General features: G+C 43.3%; 1 protein-coding gene across 1 annotated transcript in view; it reads right to left on the bottom strand.

The window, feature by feature from the left end:
• Window positions 1–12,967: 12,967 nt before the first annotated feature.
• BZW2 (basic leucine zipper and W2 domains 2) overlaps window positions 12,968–22,704 on the bottom strand; it is a 65,952-nt gene continuing 56,215 nt past the window's right edge. The window contains exons 11-12 of the mRNA XM_044679876.1: window positions 14,370–14,492; window positions 12,968–13,394 (exon numbers count right to left, since the gene is read on the bottom strand). Of these exons, the coding sequence (XP_044535811.1) occupies window positions 13,366–13,394; window positions 14,370–14,492 (152 nt within the window). The 3' untranslated portion in view covers window positions 12,968–13,365. The remainder of the gene's footprint in view (window positions 13,395–14,369; window positions 14,493–22,704) is intronic.

The raw sequence follows: 22,704 nt of genomic DNA, 5'->3' as shown, positions 1-22,704 counted from the left end.
CTTGGTTCACTTATTTAACATATGTTTAGTAAGCCTCTATTATGAGTCAGGCACTGTGCTAGGGGATGAGGATGCAAAGATAAAGACAAAATATCTTTGCCTTCAAGGAGCTTGCATTCTTTTATGGGAGAGAGCGGGGTTGATATATGGTTAAGTGGAAATCTACAAATTTTACATTTCTTCCATGTGAGTATGCTTTTCTATTAAAAACACTATTAGGGGGCAGCTGGGTAGCTCAGTGGATGGAGAGCCATGTCTAGAGACGGGAGGTCCTAGGTTCAAATCTGGCCTCAGACACTTCCCAGCTGTGTGACCCTGGGCAAGTCACTTAACCCCCATTGCCTACCCTTACCACTCTTCCACCTATAAGTCAATACACGGAAGTTAAGGGTTTAAAAATAAAAAAAAAACACTATTAAAAGAAGTAAATATTAATTAACATTACCAAGATGGCCTACAAACAGGAAACACAATTTGAACCCAAATTTAAAAACAGACAAATGCCCAAGTACAATTCTACCTTACTTACCATGTTAACTGTTGTCAGTGGTCATTTGATCTGATTTGGGACTCAATAAATGAATACCCCGAACCTTTCATGGTTTGGAGCTGGTTCTCCTTTTCTGGCCAGCCTTGAATCTGCAGCCTCCTGGCTTCTTTCATCAGCTCATACAAAGGGTATTTACCTCATTTCAATGGGGAGCCTCGCCATTTTCTCTACTCCTTCCTTTCTTACTTATTGGATGAGTTTCTCCTGTGGCTTGGCTCCAATTGTTGGTGGCACTAAAGGATATGAGGACATTTTCCTCAGTGGTAGATTAAACTTCCTCTCTGACTGATTTGTTCAATGCAGCCCTGCTTAGCTAAGGAAGTAACCACCACGCTGGTGTTTTTAGACAGAAGGAAGATGAATCGCAGCCACTGTATATACTTTCATGAAGTGATTGAGAAAAGGTGTACAATATTCATTTTGTCAACCTTAGAGTATCACCTACCTGCCAGCTATCAGAATGATTACTCTCCATGATCTCAGCAGCATGAATGCTCCCCTCCCTTGGCACTGACAAAAAACACAATTTCTTTGTGTCTCATGAAGAGGAAACACTTTCTCCTCGTCAATAGTCAATCTCCTGGTCATGAGACTCAGGGCCTGGAAGAGCAGATATCTCTCTGTTGTCAATCAGCCACTCAATCAGCAAACATTTATTAAGCACCTACTATGTGCCAGGTACTGTGATAAACACTGATGATACAAGTGCAAAGGATGAAATACTTCATATTCTTATGGAGGTTAATCCTAATGTCAGGATGATATTCAGATGCCAGAGCCATATGTGAAACCTCTCCCAGTTAATAGGACCTGCCAACATGAATGCTCTGCTTGTATCACCTTGGGCACCCAAGGTCACCTTTGTGCAACAATGAATTCTTAGAAAACTCCTCATTGCTTTTTTTTAGTTTAGCCTTAGGATTTCTTGGATGTCAGAGAAGAATTAGATCATTGACAATGACCGTGGTGCTAGAGGAGCAAAGTGGCAGGCAGGGGTGGAGGACCCCAGGGCATAGGCTGGCATGTCAACATCTCATCTTCCTTCGTATTCCATAGGCTCCATTCATCTTCTCTCCTATTGACATTGGCATGTGGATCACTCACTAGAACCTGGCATAGCACTACTCAGCTTTCCCCAGTATGAAGGAAAGGCTAGAAATCAGTGGCTTCTTGCCCACAAAGGTCCCATGTTGCGTGATTGGTTTATTTCTCAGCAGCAGCAGAAGGAGTTCTCATTAGCTTTGCATCACTTTCTTTTTTTATTAATTAATTAATTAGTTTTTTAAGCCTTTAACTTCTGTGTATTGGCTCATAGTGGAAGAGTGGTAAGTGTGGGCAATGGGGATCAAGTGACTTGCCCAGGGTCACACAGCTGGGAAGTGTCTGAGGCCGGATTTGATTTGCATCACTTTCTTGAGCCCTCACAAGTTTTGCTTCCTTTTGGAATCCAGGCTCCAGAGAAGTCACATGTTTTAATGTTAAGTCTTAGGTTCCTCTGTTGTCTGAAATGGGCTGTGTCTTCCTCATGCCTTTCCTAACTCTAGGATCAGATGTCCCCATTCTATAGCATCCTATTTCAAGAATAATGGCACTGCCCCTTCTGCATCCAGAGTCCAGCTGTTGCCTTGGAAAGTCAGAGCTTTGTACTGGAGCAAAAGTTTCATAGGCTCAAAGAAATCTGAGGCAACCTTTGAGACTTTATATCATAAAAAGAATGGGAAATACTCAGATTTTACTTGAACAATAATTTGCAGGCTAGGTGGGGAAAACCAAAGAATTTTAAACATGGAGCAGCTTTTAGAAAGCTCCCTCACCAGAGAAAATGAGTTATTCTGCAATAATAACAAGGTCCTCCATGCAAGGTCTCATTTGTTTGCAGAAGTGACTGTCTATTAAGCACCTACTATGTTGCCATCAGAGAAGCCAGAAGCCCCTGTTACACCCTACACATAGTTTGTCTCTTTTTTCCCTATGAACTTTTCCAGGGAAATAAACCCTCATCTATCAACCTTTCTATTTTACTAGAAAGACTCTGAGCATGGGCTTCCAGTGGAGTCTATGTCTATCATCTTCATTGAAGGTTTGTATTAAGTTTATATCATATATGGATTAGACAGAAGTCTTGCAGATATTTAGCCTGGAGAAGAAAAGACACGGGATGGATACAAGGACTCTTTGAGTCCTGCCACATAGACAAGAGACTAGACTTTTTCTGCTTGTTCCCTGGAGATAGGATGAAAAGCAATGGGTAGAAGTCGCAAAAAGGAGAATGATATGAAGAAAGGTGAGATTCCTAAAAAAGTAGTTATGATAGCAAAGAATTGGAAATTGAGGGATTTTTCTATCAATTGGTCAATGACTGGTTAAGACGAGGTGTATATATATATGATTGTGATGGAATACTATTTTTCTATAAGAAAAGAAGTCTGGTGATTTTGGAAAAATCTGGAAAATGATTGGAAAATCCCAGGGCCTCATGAGGAAAAATGCCATCTGCCCTCTGACAAAGAATTAATGGAGTCTGAATCCAGACTAAAGCATACTATATTTCCCTTTCTTTCCACTTCTTGTTCTTTTTTTAATTTGCGATCTCTTCCACAAAATGACTAACAAGGAAAGATGTTTTGCATGATTGGACATGTGAATCCTATATCAGATTGCTTGCTAACTCAAGGAGGGGAGAGGGATGGGAAGGAAGGATAGAATTTGGAGCTCAAAACTTAGAAAAATAAATATTAAAAATTGTTTTATGTGTAATTGTGAAAAAATAGAATGTTATTTAGGATAAATGAAAGGGTTGGATCAGATGAGCAGGAAGTTCCCTTCTACCTCTAAATCTATGAACTCCTTCATTTTACAGTCAAAGAAACTCAGCCCGTGAGAAAGAACATGATTTATCCAAAGGTAGATGGCTAACAAATGGAGCCAGTAAGGTAGCACAGTGGGTAGAACTCTGGGTCTGATGTCAGGAAGACCTGAATTCAAATGCCGCCTCAGACACTAACTAGCTGGTGTGATCCTGAGCAAGTCACTTAACTTCTGTTTGCCACAGTTTCTTCATCTGCAAAATGGAAGTCATAAACACATTGCTTTTCCAAGGGTTATTGTGAGATCAAATAAAGTCATAATGAAGTACTTAACATTATTGTCTGGCAAACAGGGAGTGCTATATAAATAGTTTGTGTATATATATATATATACATATATATATATATATACATATATATACATATATATGTACGTACAAACATCTATGTACATGTATCTCATATATGTAGATATCCATATGTATCTTTAAAAAACTCAGAGCAACTGAGCTGGGATTAGCTGGGGGCAGCAGAATGAGTTGAGTGTTTTGCTCCAACATTAACAAAGCATCTGAATTTTAAAATCTTTTGTTAAAAGGAATTGAGTTCTGAATGTAGCTCCGCCATCTGGACCTTGGAAGGCAGGCCAATGAGTTCTGCATCTCCATATTCTCTGTTCTAGCTTTCCTCTGCTCAGTTTGGACAACTGTAAATTCTGTTCCCCAGAAGCCCATTCGGTGCCGATGGTGCCCAGAGCCAAACTCTGCTGAATAAGTAATAACCAAAACTAACTGATGTGTGAATAGGAAAGTGGCTTGGAACTCCAGTTCCTATTTTCTCGCTCAAGGTGATGAATAATTTGTAATACTGGGCACAAGGAGAAAACATACTTCAAAAAATATTTTTTTTTTACCAAATCTGTTTTTTTTAATAACCCTCACTTCTCAAAGAAGCCACCATTTATGAACAGCTAAGTATAGCTAAGTAATACATTGGCCATATCTGACAACTCGAGCCTTAATTGTTTATTTTAATAGATTTTATTGGTATCTTTCTATTTTGACCTTGCCACATTTCCCCCAGGATCCTTCTCCCTCTCTTCTCCCAAAGATCCATCCCAAATAACAAAGATTTTTTTAAAATGGAAAAACCATTCATCAACATAGTCAATTCATTGGAAAAAAAAAACCTGAGATGATGTGTAATGGTCCACATCTGTGGACTTTCCACTTCTGCTGAGGAGGGGTCAAGTCTGTTTATCTGATTGTAGCCTATGGTCTTGATTGCTTTGTGGTGGTGAGTCCAAGTCTACTGTTGTTGTATGTCTCATCCTGTAGCTGTAGAACATTCCCTCGCTGCTGAGAGGAGGCAGTTAACAAACTGATCAAAGGGAGTTACCTAATAAACTGGGTGATTCCTTGTGCATTTGCTGTAGTTGCTAGAAGTTTCCAGATAGCTCTGAGCCCCCAAATTGGACAGTCGTAGGTCATTGATATCTTACAGACCCTCTAAAGAGACTACGTTCTTGGAGGGTTATTGGACTGTCTCACCCCCTCCTCTACTCTTTACCCCATCACATATGAGAATGCTCAGATAAAGACCAGCCCCCTCTGTTTAGACCTGAACAAAAATCCATGCTGTGCCCCAACAAGTAAGTGTTCACCAATTGTAATAATGAAAGGGTAGCCAAATTGTGATAATTAAAAATTAAAATTAAGAGTCTGTTAGTAGCTTTAACAATTTAGTTTAATCAAAGTAGAGACAGTAAAGAGAGGGAAATATAGGAAAGAGGTTGGGAGCAGTTTAGCTAACTACCCTAATTATGTTCTTTTTTTAAAATTTAAATATTTTTTTTTTTTTAGAAAAATTTTCTATGGTAACATGATTCTTGTTCTTACTTTCCCCTTCACCCCCCTTCACCCCTCCCATATCTGACTCGCATTTCCACTGGTTTTCACATGTGTGATCAATCAAGACTTATTTACATATTATTGATAATTGCATTTGTGTGCCTAATTATGTTCTGATGGAATGAAATTCATCTCCAACGAAGCCCAATCTTCAGTCAGAAGAGCTTGAGAGTGCGAGCCTTCAGGTCCAGTCTTCAGCTGGAAGTCTTTGAGAGTCTCTTCATCAGGAATCCCCAGAGTAAGCGTCTCCCTTAAGCAAGAGTGTCACCAACACAGGAATGTGTCTTCAGACCTCTGGTCACACCTTTATAAGCCCTTTTCTCCACCCACTGGCTCTCCCATGTCCCATCTCAAGAACCAATCATAGTTCTTTAATTTTCCTGGCACAGTGCTTGTGGGATCAATTTCCTGTCTCTGGTTTCAACTTCCTTTCTTTATGGGCTTATGTATCCTTGGACATCTCAAAGGATCTCCAGGTCCCTGATTGATTAAATTACAAGGGATGGGAATTCGAGTCCCTGACTGATTAAGGCAAAAGGAGTTGAATTCCTTTTTCACACCTTCCAGTTTGAAAACCTCCAAGATGGGGAAGCTCACCACCTTCTGAGGCAGCGAGCCCATCAGATAGCTCTCATCGTCAGTCTCAAGCCCGGCTTTGTCTCTGTGACTTTTCCCTTTCCTCTTGGCCCGTGACCCTCTGGGGCCAAACCTCTGTGTGAGCTCTTCATATACCAGAAGGCAAATCTCCTGGGCATCCTTTGCCATCCCTTCTCCAGAGTAAACATCCCCATTCTCCATGTCCTTTAATGGATCTTCAGATGGTCTGATGACGGATGTTTGCCAATATTTAGGCCTGGCCAGGTCCAGAGAGGGCCCCTTAAAACACTTGAGGGCTTTTTTAGCCTCTCTGAATTCCAGTTGGACTGAAATCTCCTGGGCATTTGATTATGACTCTGATTCCCTAGATGCAAGCTAACTCAAAGGATTTAGGTTTGGATTCCAACAGTTCCAAGGAATTCCCCACAATTGTTGTGGAAGAAATGGAGAATGAGATTTGAGTTTCCTTAAATTTAGATTGAACTGATGTCGAGTACCAGAAGACTAGAAGAGCTCCCATTCCCCCAGAGCTCTTCAGTACGACTGAGCCTTCTTTCTCCCCACCCAATCCCCAAGGAAGCTGGGAAGCAGCTTGGAGTGGAGGCCAAGCCTGGACCACGAGGCTTCTGGACATGGGTGGGCTAGGTCTGAGGGATGCCCACCTGCTGACACCATCCTGTGACCCATCTCCCACCAGCCCACAGGCAGCTGTTGGGAAACAGTCAGCACAGACAGCCCCTGGGGAAGGATCCACCAAGGAGTCTCCATTAGGAGCATCAGGAAAGCTCTGATATCGCCCATCTCAGTTCCAGAGAATGAATCTTGGTCTTGGGACATCTGGTACCCTAAGAATGAGTGCACGTCCTCGCATTCACACTAGGTGGCAGTCTTTCTGTAGCCAGATGCAAACTCCTTCTCTAGAAGGGGAAGGATTCATTCCACTTAGAATCACCGAATGGGACCTCTGAACTATTCTGAGCTGAGCCATTCAAAGTTTTGTGGATGTTTTTTATTTTTACAAATGCATCTTTTCCCATATACTCTGTTTCCTCCCCATCAGTGAGCCTTCTCTTGAATCAGAAAACCATTGATCCCAAAACAGCCCAGTTCATTCCCAAAGTAATGGGAAGAAGAGCAGAAGAGGCAGTATTTTACTCCCATAATTCCCCACCTTTCCAATGAAGGCTTTTTTTTTAATTTTGAAAGAGAGGAAATTGAAGTCCAAAGGGCAAATAGATTTGTCCAATGAACTAGGAAATAATAATTTCATATAACTTTTATTTTACAGGCCAGGAAACTGAGACATGTGAATGTGAAATGACTTGCTCACAGTCCCAGTCATTGTCAGAGCCAAGACTAAGGTCCCCAGCCTTCTACTTGATGACTGATTTTCTTTTGTCCATACCACTGAGATCTAGGAGCAGACAGTGGCAAAAGGGCAATGGGATGATTGGATATGGGGTGCTCCCACAAAGGAGCTTGGGGGAAGTATAAGCAGTAGACACAGACACAAGAGTTCATAAAAGGAGCAGGGACATTTCTCTAGTTAACCCTGGTGAAAGCCTGCCTTTGAGTGGGCTCTTGTCCCCACTACTTTGGGATTTAACTGAGATGCTTTGGGATCGTCGGTTTTCCATTTCAAGAGAAGGTTCACTGAAGGGGAGGAAATAATGGAGAAAAATGTAAAAATGAGGAACATCTGCTCCCTCCCTAAAGGCAGGCAGGGCGAAAAGGATGATGAAGACTTGGAGAAGACACTAAATTTCTTTCTTAATGATCATGTGCTTTACAAGGATATAATGGTCTTGAGACAAGCTTACAAGAAATAGCCTTTCAGGAATGGGACAGCAACCACCTTATTGGTGACAAGAAAGCTGTGTGTGTGTGTGTGTGTGTGTGTGTGTGTGTGTGTGTGTGTGTGTGTATCTGTATCTGATGATACCTTTTAACATCAGAAATTATTTCAGAGAAGGTGGTATTTGGGCTGAGCCTTGAAGAGAGCAAAGAATTCCAAAAGGTGGCAGCTGGGAGAGAGGGTACCTCCAACTAGGGTGACAGACTGTGCAAAGGTTAGTTTCTTATTTTGCTAACATGCCAAAGAGGAAATAAACTTATTCAGAAAACACATTCTTGAGAATAGCTCTTTGGACCAACAAATGAATATAGCTGACACTTCATGTAATGACTCCTGGGTTTATGTTCAATCATTTCATTAAAATCAATTCAACCAAAATTTGTCAAGTATCTACTATTTGCCAGGCACTGGGCTAGGCAAGAGTTAGAATGTTATATACAGAAAACGGCACAGAGACGTGAGGAGAGTAATATAAAATCAGTCTAGGAAGTATAAAAGGGAATTCTTTGTTCTCTCTGAGTTTACACTTGTGAAAGGGACTCCTTTATTCCCTTTTGTCTATTTTGACTTAATACTAACTTAATTAAGTACCCCTACTTAGACTGTGAAGACAGGATTAACTCCCCTTTGTCTACTTTTGAACTGAATCCACAAAAGATTTGAACATCCTACTTAGTACTGGGTGAGAGGCCAGCAAGGTACTTAAAGAACTCAAGTCACTTACTTAGAAAGCTCCACCTTTTTAACTCAGTCCCAAACTTGTGGATCCTATGATCAGAGTTTACACCCTCAGAAACTCAATCAGCCAGGAATCGGTGAACTCTTTTGATGAAGATTCACCCCTCCAGAAGATGAGACCTAGTTCCCATAAACACTGCCCCCTGGGCAGTGCTGGGCAATTTGGAAACTGTGATTGGCCCCTGTGAAGACGGGCAGGGACAAAAAATCACCCAAAAAAGCCATGAATCCTGCCACTTGAGTCAATCTTATGGAGATAGTCTCCTGACTGGAGAGAGTCTTTGAGGGAGCCTTGCTAGAGACTGTGGTTTGGATGGTAGACTTGGAGCTCAGCTTCAACTTAGACTCTGACTCCTGAACTACTTCGTGGGGTGAGTAAAAGGCTGACTCCTTTCCTAGTTTCTGGAAAGTCTAGCTTCCATCTTAGAGGAGGTCTCGTGATTACTCATTACAGGCCTTCCTTGTTGAGAGCTAACTAATCTCTGCCTGGATTGAGATGGGATAGATAATTTTTCTATCCCCTTTACATTTCTCTAATTTATTGTTTCCTCTCTATTTTGTAAATACATTTCTGACTCGAGATATAATAAATATTGGCAACCACATAATTTCATAAAATTATTGTCCAACCATTAATTTTCACCTTTACAGAAGAGAGGTTTGAAGTCTAATTGGAAAGAGCTCTGAATGCCAAATAAAGTTATTTTCATTTTATCCTGCAAGGAATAGGGAACCAGGCTTCTTGCACAAGACACTGATGAAAGAGTATCACTTTGACATCTCTGTGGTAGATGAACCAAACTAAGACAAGTTAGAATAATTCAGAGGCTCTTGTGATAGTCAAAACAATAGATGCTGAGGGTCTGAATTCCCATGGGATGGTAACCACACAACCACAGAGAAGGGGATGCAAGTGAGAGATGTTATGGAGATAGAATCAACAAGGCAACAGCTGATTAGATAGATAAGTGAGGAACAAAAAAGAGTCAAGGATGATGGTGAAGGAATAAACCTGGGTGAAGAGTCAGAAGTCAGTTACTTATGGTGATTCTTTAACAATGCATACATTTCTTAAGCTCTAAATTCTGTTAAATAAATGAATATTAAGTAAATAATAGCATACATTTCCAAAATCGCAACAAAAAATATGGACAATGAGGAATGGTTTCCTTTATAAAAGACAATGCTTCTCTATTTTGGAATATGAAAAAGAGAAGACAGAATCTAAACTTCCAACTATCCTGAAAAGACATTTAAAAACCACAAAATTAAAACAACAATGACAATAATGTTAAGATTCTCCCAATCACAGGGAAGTGAGGAAGGCATTAGGATCATTTCTAAATCCTGTTATTTTCTCCAGAGAGTTTCTGCATTTTCATTTGTTTTTTTGAGATCTGTGAAGGTCAGAGGCAGGCTGTAGAAGCACACTTTTTGCAAAGATGCTAAATTCTTGAGATATGCTTTCCCCCTTCTTTCTTTCAGGACTGTCTTTCCTGGCCCTTTATGCAGTTAGACAGAAGGGTTGTGTATTACATGGCTCCAAAACTGATTCCTTTCTTCCCAATCTTGGATAGAGAAAATCAAAATGAAATTCAGCTGTCTGGGAGGGACAGAATTTGGAACTCTAAACTTAAAAAAACAAAGGTTAATATTTGTTTTTACACATAATTGGGAGGAAAATGAATTTTTTAAAGGTTGTATTGGTACCAGAAGGTTGCAGGAAGACCTACTTTAAAACATTTGTATTTCCCCCCTCAATTATGTGAAGAAACAATTTTTTAAACCTTCTGATTTTTTCAAAGTTTGAGCCAAATCCTCATTCTCCCTCCCTCCCTTTCCCTCTTCCTGATCTGATATAGATTTTACATGTATAGCAGTCTAAAACATCTTTCCATCTTAGTTATTTTGTGAAAGAAAACTTGAATAGGCCCAGGAAAAGTAAAGAAATAAAGTGAACTTTGGTATGTCTTGATCTGCATACCGACTTCCGTCATTTCTTTCTTGGAGGTGGATGGCATTTTCCATCAGGACTCCTTGAGGGTTTTCTGGGATCACTGTATTGTGGAGAATAGCTGAGTCATTCATAAATGTTCAGCAGAGAATACCGCTGTTACTGTGGACATCTTCTCCTGGTTCTGCTCAATTCACTGCGCATCAGTTCAGATAGGTTAGAAAGACCTACTTGGGATTCTTCTCCACTGCCATCCATCTTGCATTCTAACTGCTAGTGGCTATTAGAGAAGAGTGGAAACAAGGCAGGATGACCTAAGGGTGAAGACTTTGCCTCACTGCAAGACCCTGGGCACTCGCTTTATGTCTCAGCCTCAGTCTGCCCTTTTACAAAATGGGGGAGAAGCCCTTGACTCCCAGAGTTGTTGTGAAGATCAACAGAGAAGTGCTACGGAAACCTTAAAGTACCAGGTAAATACTAACGACCATTCTAGTCATCATTATTCATTATTATTCCATAGTCCAAATCTCTAACTTTGTCAGTGCATTTCCTCCTTCCCTCTGTGACTTTCAAGATGGTCTTTGAGATTTATGATGACCAAGATGGCCAAGGTGATTAAATACAAGCCACGCGCATTAGAGGGGCTTAATAAATGTTCCTTAAATTGAGTTAAAGAAGCCTCTTCCCACTCAGTGAAGCTGGGGCTCCAAGAACAGACCCACAGTCCATCCCTGGAATTGCAAATGAAGTCTATCCCACAAGAGCCGGTGGCCCCCTCCACATACACCATGAGGAGCCAAGTGCTCCTAGAGACACATATCAGTGAGATCGGGAAGACCAGGAAAGGGCTGTCCTGTGACTATAGCAATGCTGATAAGAAATAGAACAAACCAGGAGAACCTAAATTCTGTAGAATGAGAAGACCCAAAGAAGGGATCCAAGAAAACCCCCTTCCTCTTCTCCTGCTCCTTTGAAGAGTCGGGGGACGATGGGTGTGGAGCACAAGATAGAATGTCAGACAGTTTTATGGAATGTTTTTTCTTCTCTCTTCCATTTTTATCTTTCCTTATTATACAGGATGGCTCTTGGGGGGAAATTTAGGGAGGGATGTAATAGAAAATTATAATGGAGGTGGTACAACAGTGGATAGAAAATTGGAGCTGGAGTCAGGAAGACCTGAATTCAAATCTAGCCTCAGACATTTACTGGTTGTATGACCTTGAGAAAATCACTTAGGTGCTGTCTGCCTCAGTTTCCTCATCTACAAAATGGGGACACCTTCCTCAAGGATTCCCTGTGATGCTCAAATGAGATGTTTGTACAATGCTTTACAAAGCTTGCAGTGGCACGTCATCTTTATTCTTTATTAATGTTAACCATTTATTTATAAATATTTATTTGATATTTAGTTGTTAGAAAGTGTGACCAAAAATGAAGAGAGAAATAAAACATTTAAAAAAGAACCTTATACTTTGGAGTGATATTTTCTCCCGGAACTTACCCTGGTGGCTGGCCACCAAACAGGAAGGTGTTATGAAGGCAGGTAAGTTAGTGAGGCTGGTCCTGGGGGGGGAGGGGGAGGAGGTAGCGTTGATCCACTGAAGCAGAAATACATTTTTAATCCAAGAAATAAAGTCTCTTGGGCAGTTTCCAGTTTTACCTTTCCTCTGCCTGGTGGCCAAGCCCAAGTGGCTGCTGGCCTTCAGTGATCAATTACCCACCAGACCAGGTATTTTCTTTATTGTTTTTTTTTTTTTTCCAGAATGTGGGATGAATCGGTCCTAAATTACCAAGAGTGTCAGTGGTTCAGGAATAGTCTTAGGGGGAACAAAAGCCTCTTAAGAAGAAAATTACCTGGAAAGAAAAAAAATTCTATTTTCTCCCATTGATTGGCAGGGAAATAGGTAACTTGGTGTGATGGCACCTACTGGGCTCTGTCTCTAATGAGGAGCCTTTTGGCTTGGCAGGATTTGAACCAGCGGCCTGGCAAATGGCCTTGGTCTCTAAAGAAGGCAGCTATCTCTTCCCAAGCTCTTCAGAGACGTGCCCACCCCCAACTCTTCCTTGTGAAGGAAGCCAATGTAAGCCTCCCCAGAAGTTCCTTTCCCAAATGATGCTTATTTGCTCTGGATTACTTTCCGTTTCTAAATGAGATCCGACTGAGTTTACCACTCCTCCGGGGAAGAAAAAGAACCCAAAGACATACATGGAGCTCTTTAGAATACATAATGGGTAGAGTGCTGGACTAGGGAGTCAGGAAGTCCTGAGTTCAAATTCTGCTTCAGATTCTTACCAGCCGTGTGGCCCTGAGCAAGTCCCTTAACCGCTCTGACTCATTTCCTCGTCTGTGACTCAAGGACAGCCTGAGTGCCTACCTCCCGGGTCTGTGTAAAGCACTGGGCAGACCTACATCCCTGTTAGCTAGAGGAGACGGAAGGGAGACACGAGAAAAGGGTGGTTTAGGAGATCTGCTTCATGAGGAAGCGCCATGCCAGGCCCACAAGCGTCCCAGGCTCAGAGGAGGAACAAAGGCTCTGGCCTCTGGTTTTTAAAAAAGCCATTTATTTTTATTTATTTATTTGTTCATTTAAAAAAGTGGTTTTGTCCGATCACATACACGAGTCAATACGGAACTAGCAACAGAACCCCGTGAGAGCCCCTGGCTAGGAGCGGATCCCAGGTGGCACCTGAAAGGGCAGTTAAGGAGGAAGCCATGGGGTGGTGGGTGGGCACCCTCGGGTGCTCTACCATGGGAGCTCTCCCTTCTGGAGGCCCCGCTCAATGGCTTTGTCTAAGTTAGATTGGGGGGGGGGGGCAGGCAGGAATCCCGGGAGCTCGGGACACCCGAGGGCCCCCTCCTTCCCAGGGCGCCCCCAGGAGCCGAGGCTGCCTCCCCACTGAGCCGTCCTTCCCCGAGACCCTTGCCGTGGCCTGGAGACTGCCCGGACGAGCCACTAATTCTCCTCTCCGTCTGATTCAGACTCTGCAGGAGAAGAAAGAGATGAGAGAGGCCGGCGTTAGGCTGCTTTACTCGCTGCCCTGCCGAGTTCCTGCAATCATGGACGCACGAGCTCGCCCAGATCTCTCCTCGGCTTCTGGGCAGGAGGGTTCTGCCGGGGGGAGGAGAGGCTGCGGCTGGGCCACTCGTGCCGCGAGCCTGCAGCGAGCGCTCAGGGCTTCCTGGAATGGGATCGCCCACACACGCTGCGGTAAAAGGACTCGAGGCTTCGGAGTGGATCCTAATGGCTGCTTATTGCTCTGCCCTCAGGGCTCTCCACAGCCCCCAGCGGGCGGGCACAATCCGCAGCCACATCCGCTGAGGCCCCTCAAGTCCACAGCCAGCCCAGGGCTGGGAGTCTGCGGAGACTCAGTCTGTCTGTAGGGAGAGCGGGTGTGTCTGGTGCGATAGACGCCGATAGAGCCCCAGAAAGCCCCAGCCGTCTGAACAGAGAGATCTAGTTATTGGTCTGGCTGCGGTGGAGGCTTTGAATCCAATGTCTGTGCTTTGGGACTCCCGGTGTGGAAGCTCTTCCCGGCCCCTTTCTATCTACGCATCTCCTACCGGGACTGACATTGTTTCTTGGTCACATGCTCCGGCCCATCCCCGTCACCACATCACTCTTTGGGGGCAATTTTGATCCTTTGGAGACTGAATAGTTCACGAGAAACCTCAACAGTCATCAGCTTGGGGAAGAAGACGGATTTGTATTTTGTCAAAGGGTAGCCCTGTTTGCTCCATTAGGACAGGTCACCGGCAGGGAATATCTGTCTGGACGAGGGTTATGTGCCGAGGAGGGGCAAGAAAACGGGAAACAAAATGCCCTTCGCTATCCGAGGAAGCCTTGACAGGTGGCTGATCTAATCCCAAACCCAACCGACCCAGCTAAGGCCTGGATAAGTTCCTGCCTGGAAGCCCTGCGTGTGTGCACCTAAAGGGTCTGCTGGGTGGCGTCCTTACCTTCCTCTGCATTCTGTAACCACTCAACAAACTTCTTCATCTGGTCCAGAAAGACGCTCTTGCCTTTGGCCACGTGGGCTTCCTTGTACCATTTCAAGATTGCTTCTTCACTTAGGACATCAGCTGTAAAAGGGAGAAGGAGAGAGAGAGACGAGAGACAGAGACAGAGAGACAGAGGCAGAGACAGAGAGACAGAGAGACAGAGGCAGAGAGACAGAGACAGAGAGACAGAGACAGAGAGACAGAGGCAGAGACAGAGAGAGACAGAGACAGAGGCAGAGACAGAGAGACAGAGAGAGACAGAGACAGAGAGAGATAAAGAGACAGAGAGACACAGAGAGAGACACACACAGAGGCAGAGACAGAGACAGAAGGAGAAAGAGACAGAGATAAAGAGACAGAGAGAGACACACACAGAGACACAGAGACACAGAGAGAGACAGAGACAGAAAGAGAAAGAGACAGAGAGACAGAGAGAGATAAAGAGACAGAGAGAGAGAGAGGTAGAGAGACAGAAAGAGAAAGAGACATAGACAGAGAGAAAGGGAGAGACAGAGACAGACAGAGACAGAGAGGGAAGGAATGAGGAAGGGAAAAAGAGAGAGGGAGGGAGAGAGACAGACAGACAGAGGCAGATGGAAAGAGGGAGGGAGAGAAAGAGAAACACCATTGAAGGGATTGAGGCCCACCAGAGAAATAGCCCTCCCAAAGCCCCAGTATGGGCCATAACCAAGAGATATTCTATATTATCACGTTAATCAACAGAAGTAATAGACAAAATCCCTCTAATGCCTCCTGCCCAGAACTGTAATCAAAGTCTGCAAAATCCCAGAAATAATGAGTCTGATGGGGAGGTCTAAATTGGCCAAAGTACTTTCCAAACAGTAAATCCTTCCAACTTTCAAAACAACTCCATAACATAGAAAATGCAGGTATACTACCCTCATTTTACAGATGGTCAAACTGAGGCTCAGAAAGGTTTTTGACCCATTCATGGTCGCCAGCTAGCCGGTGTGAGAGGTCAGATTCAAATATACATCTTCCTGATGCCAACCCTGACTCTTTCCCTGATACCACAACACTGCTGGGAAAGGGGGGAGAGAGAGGGTAAGTCACCCAGTCAAACTGATCACTTTAAGGATAAGGAAACTGAGCGGCAGAGAAGGGAGATCAGGTGTTGAGGTACCAGCCCAGCTCATTTTCTAATCCCTCCCTGAAAGCTTTTTCCTCCACTACAGTGAGTTTCTTCCTAATGTCTACAGCTTCTTAGATCCACAGAACTATCCAATCATGGTTATTATTCTCAACAATGATTCTTTTCTTTTTGCATTGTATTTTTTTAGTTACATGTAGAGACAATATTTTTTTGACATTTCAGATTTCAAGTTTTTTCTCTCCCCTACCTGCCCCCCTCCCTGAGGCAATGTGTAGTCTGATATCGGCTCTCTCCATACTTCCACGTAATACATATTTCCATATGGCTCATTCCATGAAAGAAGTCACCTATCACACACACAACAGAGATCTCATGAAGAAAATAGAGTGGAAGATGGCAAGCATGGATCTGCCTCAGAGTCCAGTAGTTCCTCCTTTGGCTGTGGCTATCTTGGAGACTTGCTTTGCTGCTCATGGTTTAGTCCTTCACAGTTGATCATTGTATGCTGTGTTCTTCTAATCCTGTTCACTTCACTTTGCATCAGTTCATAGAAGTCCCTGCAGGTTTTTCTGAATCCATCCTGTTCATTGTTTAGCATCCCATCACAACCCCAAACTGCAACTTGTTCATCCATTCTCCAAATGATGGACACTCTCTCAGTTTCCAATTCTTTGCCACTGCGAAAAGAGCTGCTAAAAATACTTGTTAGTACAGGTAGATCCTTTCCTATCTGGACTCTCATATCTGATCTCTTTGGGATATAAATGCAGTAGTGGTATTGCTGGCTCAAAAAGGGCACACGTCGTTTTATGGCTTTTTTGGGTCCGGTTCCATTTTGCTCTCCAGAATGGTGGTATGAGTTCACAGCTCCACCGATGATGTAGTAGCATCCTCATTTCCCCCCATTTATCTTTCCTTTTTGGTCATTTTAGTCAGGCTGAGAGGTATGCGGTGGGATCTCAGAGTCGTTTTAATTTGCATTTCTCTAATCCAAAGTGATTTGGAGCATTTTCTTCATATGGCTACGGGTAGTTTTAATTTTTTCCTCTGAGAACTGCCTGTTCATATCCTTTGACTATTTTCCAATGGGAGAATGCTTTGTATTCTTAAATTCGACTCCGTTCTCTATATATTTGAGAGAGATGACTTTTATCAGATATTTCCTGTTAGACTGTTTCCCCTAAATTGGTTGTTTCCATTCTAATCTTGGTTGCATTGGTTGTATTTGGACAAAACCCTTTTCAATAATGACAATGAGGTGGCACCCTAGTGCACAGAGCACTGGGTCTGGAGTCAGAAAGACTCGTCTCCCCGAATTCAAATATGGCCTCAGACACTTACTGGCTGTGTAACCCCCAACAAGTCATTGAACCCTGCCTGCCTCAGTTTCCTCATCTGTGAAATGAGCTTCAGAAGGAAATGGCAAACCACTCTAGTATATTTGCCAAGAAAACCCCAAATGGAGTCATGAAGAGTCAGAGATGACTAAAAGGCCTGGGCAATACTACATTTACGAAGGTAGAGAGAACGGTGCATTCTAGATGTTCAATAAGGGCTTGAAGTCCAAACGATTTTCTGATTAAGCTGGTGTCAACTCAATTCAGTTTGTCCAAGATTTCCCAGACCATTTTGCTCCCTCCACGTCTCTCACTTCCTCCTCTGCTGGGCGACTTCTGCCAGGGAATCGCGATTTGAGGAAGTACCCAAACTGGCCAAGTCTGGACCGGCTCTCGCCTCCCCGGACTACTCGCCTGACTTCTCCTTCGACCCACCTCTTAGCTCCCGTTTATGTGTTGGTTTTCCCCATTAGAACATCAGCTCCTTCAGGGAAGGGATCTGAGAGTCTCTGTGCCTACTTTTTCTATTCCTGGGCCCAGCACAATGTGGTAAGTACACATGACACACACAGCCGAGGCTTTCTCTTCTCCATCCACCTCTCTGTGGCCAGGAGAGACTTCCACCCGAGGCAGAAGCTTCAGTCTAGCAGGGTCCGGCCTGGATTCAGGACAGAAGACGCAGGTTCAAATTTCTGTCTGTCACCCACTAACAATGTGAGATCAGGGAAGTCCCTTTACCTTTGGACCTCAGCATCCTCCTCTGTAAACTTTTATGGGTGGACCTAACATGGCCTCTGAGGTCCCTTATAGCTCACGACCCATGATCTCCGAGGAACATCTCCTTCTTGTGGTCCTCCTGCCTCTGCTCACCCTCACTTCACACCGGAGCCAGCCTGGTCCTGGGGGGCTTTTCCCCCCAGCGGGTGCCTGAAAGCCCAGAGCCTCCCCCTCTGCCAGGGCGGTCAGTCCACCTCACACATGGGCTATTCCAGCAGGAACTCGCCAATACTGGAGAGAGGCCAGAGCTCTTTCCTGGGCAGCCTGGAGTCCATCACCAGGAGCTGAACAAAGAATTCTGATAGAAAATTAGTGCCATGAGTAGGAGGAAGGGATGGGAAAAGCCTGGTATAAGAGGCAAAGGAAGGAGGACATGCCCGACAGGACAATGGGATGGCCTCTCCCCAAGCACAGAGGTGAGAATGAAATATCCCGTTCAGGGAACAGCCAGCAGGACAATGTGCTTGCTTGGGTCACAGAGAGCCTGAGAAGGTGAGCTGGAGCTGGCCTGGAGAAAGCTGATTTTATTTTATTTTTTTTGAAGGGGGGAGCAGAGTAGAAAAGGTTTTAAAAGCCAAATGAGGAGGCAGCTAGGTGACTCAGTGGATGAAGAGCCACACCTAGAGAGGAGAGGTTCTGGGTTCAAATTTGACCTTAGATATTTCCTAGCTGCATGACTCTGGGCAAGCCACTTAGTCCCCATTGCTCAACCTTTATTGCTCTTCTGTCTTGGAACCAATACACAGTATTGATTCTATGATGGAACGTAAGATTTAAAAACAAACAAACAAACCAAACCAAATGAGAGCAGAAGAGCAAAAAAAAAAAAAAAAAAAAAAAAAAAAAAAAAAAAAAAAAAAAGAAAGAAAGAAAGAAAGAAAGAAAGAAAGAAAGAATTATGGGGTGGGGGGAGATTTAGAAGAAGAATTTAATAGCTCAGAACAAAAAGTTCAAAATATTACCAAGAAAACAACTCCCTGAAAGTTAGAACTGACTAAATAGGAGCTAATAATACCACAAGAGACCAAGAAATGTTTTTTAAAGTGGCAAGACTAGAAAAATGGAAGAAAATATGAGGTTATTTCAGGAAAAAAAACAAGCCGGAAAACAGATCAAGGAGAATAATTTAAAAATCATCAGACTACCTATAAGTATGACCAAGAAAAAATTCTGTATATCATATTTCAAGAAAGAAAGAATAGAAGCAAACTGCCGAGATCTCTTAGAACGAGAGGGCAAAGTCGAAAAAGGAACAATCCAGTGATCACCTCCTGAAAGACATCTCAAAATGAAAGCTCCCAGGATTATAGCCCAAATCCAGGGTTTCTAGGTCAAAGAAAATAATTTAAGAAACCACTAAAAAAAAAAAAATTAAGTCCTGAGGAGCCATACTCTGGAGGACAAAAGATTTAACAGATAGAAGTTTGGAATACGATATTCCGGAAGGCAAACGACCTAGGCTGACAGTGAAGAGTAACTTACCCCAGAGAACAGAATATAATTCAAGAGGGGTGAAAATGGATAGTCAATGACACAGAGGACTCCTATCCCTGATGAACACAGCTGTGTGGAAGTCATGAAATACAGAAGAGTCAAGAGAAATATAAAAAGGTGAACATTAGCAATGATCATAAACTGCTGAAATTCTAATATGGGGAGATGATCCGTGTAGCTTCTCAGAACTTTATCATCTTCATGGGTCAGGGAGGGGATTTCATTCAACAGAGCAACTGGAAGTGATTCGGTTCTGCTTGGTGATTTAAAAATAAGAATAAGGGTAAGGAGGAATGCCCGGGCGCGGGGAGTGAAGGAGAAAAAGTTGGGGGAAATTGTTGCTCATAATTGGGATACCCAAGGGGTAGTCTGTACAAACAAGGTGGGAGGTGGAGAAGCCACTGATAATCGAACCTCACTTGTACCTGAACTGGCCAAAGGAGAATAGACAGACAGATGAGAAGAAAACATGTAATCAGGAGGGAAAAGGGAGAAGGACCAGGAGGAAATTAAAAAAAAGAATAGGATTAGGAAAGAATAAGCTTTAAATAACAACAACAACAACAACAAAAATGTCTAAATGAGAAAGGTGGATTTTGAAGAAGGATTTAAAAGAAAATAAAGAAAGAACAATAATCTCTTATTGGCTCTGAGTGAGAGAAAAAAGAAAAGATTACAGGGAACTAGAAACAGATTATAGCAAATCTAGAGCACAGATGCTAAACTTACTCATCTTACACTACCATCTTCTCCTTTATGAAGAGGGCATGGAAACAAAAAGGTGGGAAATTATAAGAGAATAGGATGGAAGGAAATTAATAATCATAACAATGAATAGGAATGGAATTAAGTCACCTGAAAATGGAAGAGGATAGCAGAATGAATTAGAGAGCAGACTCCAATAATATATTTGTTTACAAAAAATACAGTTGAAAGAAAGATGCAATTGAGAACCAGGCCTAGAGACAGGAGGTCCTGGGTTCCAATCTGACCTCAGACACTTCCCAGCTATGTGACCCTGGGCAAGTCACTTGACCCCCATTGCCTACTCTTACCACTCTTCCGCCTAGGAGCCAATACACAGTATTGACTCCAAGACAGAAGGTAAGGGTTAAAAAGAAAAAAGAAAAAGAAAGAAAGATGCACGCCGAGTTAAAATAAGGGCCTGGAACTACATGTGTTGTGATTTACTGAAGTAATGGGAGAAGTGGCAGAAACAGACTTAATGAAAAGAGTTAAGGAAACTACATTTTGCTGAAAGATACCATTGATAATGTCTGAGCACTATAGTGAGGGAGACCCACAAAACACCAGTGATAACCCGTTGTATTTTACAAGTTTTCTTTCCCACCAAAGAGCCTTGAGATCTTTGGGTTATTATACTTGGTATAGTGTCAAGCACACAGCAGGCACTTAATAAATGCGTATGTATTGATTGATTATGCAATAAATAATATAAGAACTCTCCTAGAAAATTTTATGTGGGTGTCCAGATTGTACAAAGCTATGATCCGTTTTGTTTTGTTTTGTTTTGCTTTTTATCATCTCCCAGAAGGATGGGGAGAACAGTATTCGAAAGACTAGCCCAAATCAAATCTTGAATTGATCCATTTATTAATTTGGGAAAAGTTATATATTAACTTATACCTGGGGATGTAGAAAGAAAGAGAAGACATATATGAGAAAACGGCCACAATACAATGACTTCCTATTTCTAAATTTACTTTCTTCAAAGCAAAATAAATCTGAAATCAGGGACAAGTAGCACAGAAAGCTCGCCTTCTTCAGAGGAACAATCAGCATCTTTTCTTTTGGTTCTAAGAAGCATTATGAGAATTCATTGCTTCATGCAGCCCCTATTATTTTAAGAATAGATTCGTTCTTCCTGTCATTCAAGAGTGTCTCAGTTCAGTAATCCAACCTGACAAAGAGGGATCACTAACCACGTCTCCGGGAACCCGGGGAATGCTTTTGTTACTTGGTGATTTTTTTTTTAAATTATAGATGATTAAGATCTCATTGTAAATAGTGAACAAGAGTTTCCACGGACCCTGGTAGCTCCTGTAGGGGTTTGCCATTTATAAAATGTCCCCAAGCCAGATGGAACAACTTCCAAACCCAGATCACACCTGATAGCCCAAGACAACAGGAACCCGAAAGTTTAAGCGATGCGCCCCTCCTCTAGAGTATCGAGAGAGGATCTGGCATTTCCTGGGGGATCCCTTTCACCCCAACGTCAAGGTCCCATATATTAAATTTTACTATCACTTTTTGGTTTTATAGCACAGGCTTTCCCTTTAGCTTCTCTGTTCCCCTTAGCCACACACCTCTGACCGGGCGGCCTGTTCTAGCCCCTCAAAGTTACGGATCTGCTTTATCCCAATCACCTCACGGTAAAAAGGTCTGTAAGACGAGGGCCCTGGAGAACCATCGGAGCAGCTCTTGAAAACACTTTATGAATATTCCTTGTTAATTTTAAAGTAGAGACTCAAAATATTTTCTCCAGAAAGAATCCAACTTCTTGTACGCCATAGTGGAAAGAGGACTGGCTTGGGAATCAGAAGAAATGGGTTCAAATTCTGCCTCTGATGCTCAGCACCCATGTGACCCTGGGCAAGTCATCTGACCTCCTTGGGCCTCAGTTTCCCAAGCTGTAAAACAAGGGGATTGGACTGCATTGGTGTCCAATGGGCTGATGCCAGCCTCAGATTTAGGACCCCCAGAGGGATTCCTTCAGAGCTGTCCATTCTGCGCGTTGCTGAATCAGGTACTTGAATGCTTCGGCACTTGCCAGCAATTCTTCAATGTTTCTTACTATGCCACGGAATAACAAAAATGGAGGCTGCCCCAGCATCTGGCCAGCTAAGGGGTCAAGTCCCCACCCGAGTTCAACAAAAGCCCCTGAAAAGCCCAAAGAGCCGGGCCAGGAACGTGTCTGAATAGCTGGTGGGAAGAAGGGACGGGCAGAAGCTCCCAAGAAGGGCCAAGAAGACTTTCTTAACAGGCACAGACGGAGGAAGCTTGAAGGAGAGGCCGCTGTCCCTCCAGATGACACGGAAGACAAGGAGTGGACGCAGTCTGAAGCCAGACCAAAGCCAGCTTCGTTTTTTGCCCGCGTTTCCTTCCACAAAAGGGTTAAAATGGAAAATGCTTGACGTGGTGACGCCTCTCAGACCGACACGAGATGGCTTACCATCTCGGAGCGGGAGGGAGACACTCTCAGACTCAAAATGCTTTTAAAATGCTGGAAACCGTCTGGCCGTGCAATTGGGGGGAAAATAAAATTGTGAACAAAAGAGACACAAAGACAGAGAGAAAGAGTCGGGGAGCTCAGAGCTTCTCAAGAGAGACCATACGGAAGGGATAAGCCTGCCTGCCTGCCTGCCCTGTCTGGGGTCCGACATTGCCGGTTGTTTAACTCCTTCTTTGTCCTTCCGTCCAGAAAAGAGAGACAGAGGCAGAGAGACAGAGGCAGAGACTGTTTGGGTCCCGTCCCAAATCAGGACCCTGGGCTCCTTCCCTGTGTCCGTGTCCTTGTGGGTTCGCTCCTCCAGGCTCTCCATTTGGTGAA

The sequence above is a fragment of the Gracilinanus agilis genome, chromosome 5 (assembly GCF_016433145.1).
Source record: "Gracilinanus agilis isolate LMUSP501 chromosome 5, AgileGrace, whole genome shotgun sequence".
Taxonomy (NCBI): domain Eukaryota; kingdom Metazoa; phylum Chordata; class Mammalia; order Didelphimorphia; family Didelphidae; genus Gracilinanus; species Gracilinanus agilis.
The sequence above is the reverse complement of the archived record's forward strand: the minus strand, read 5'-3'. Positions and strand labels throughout refer to the sequence as shown.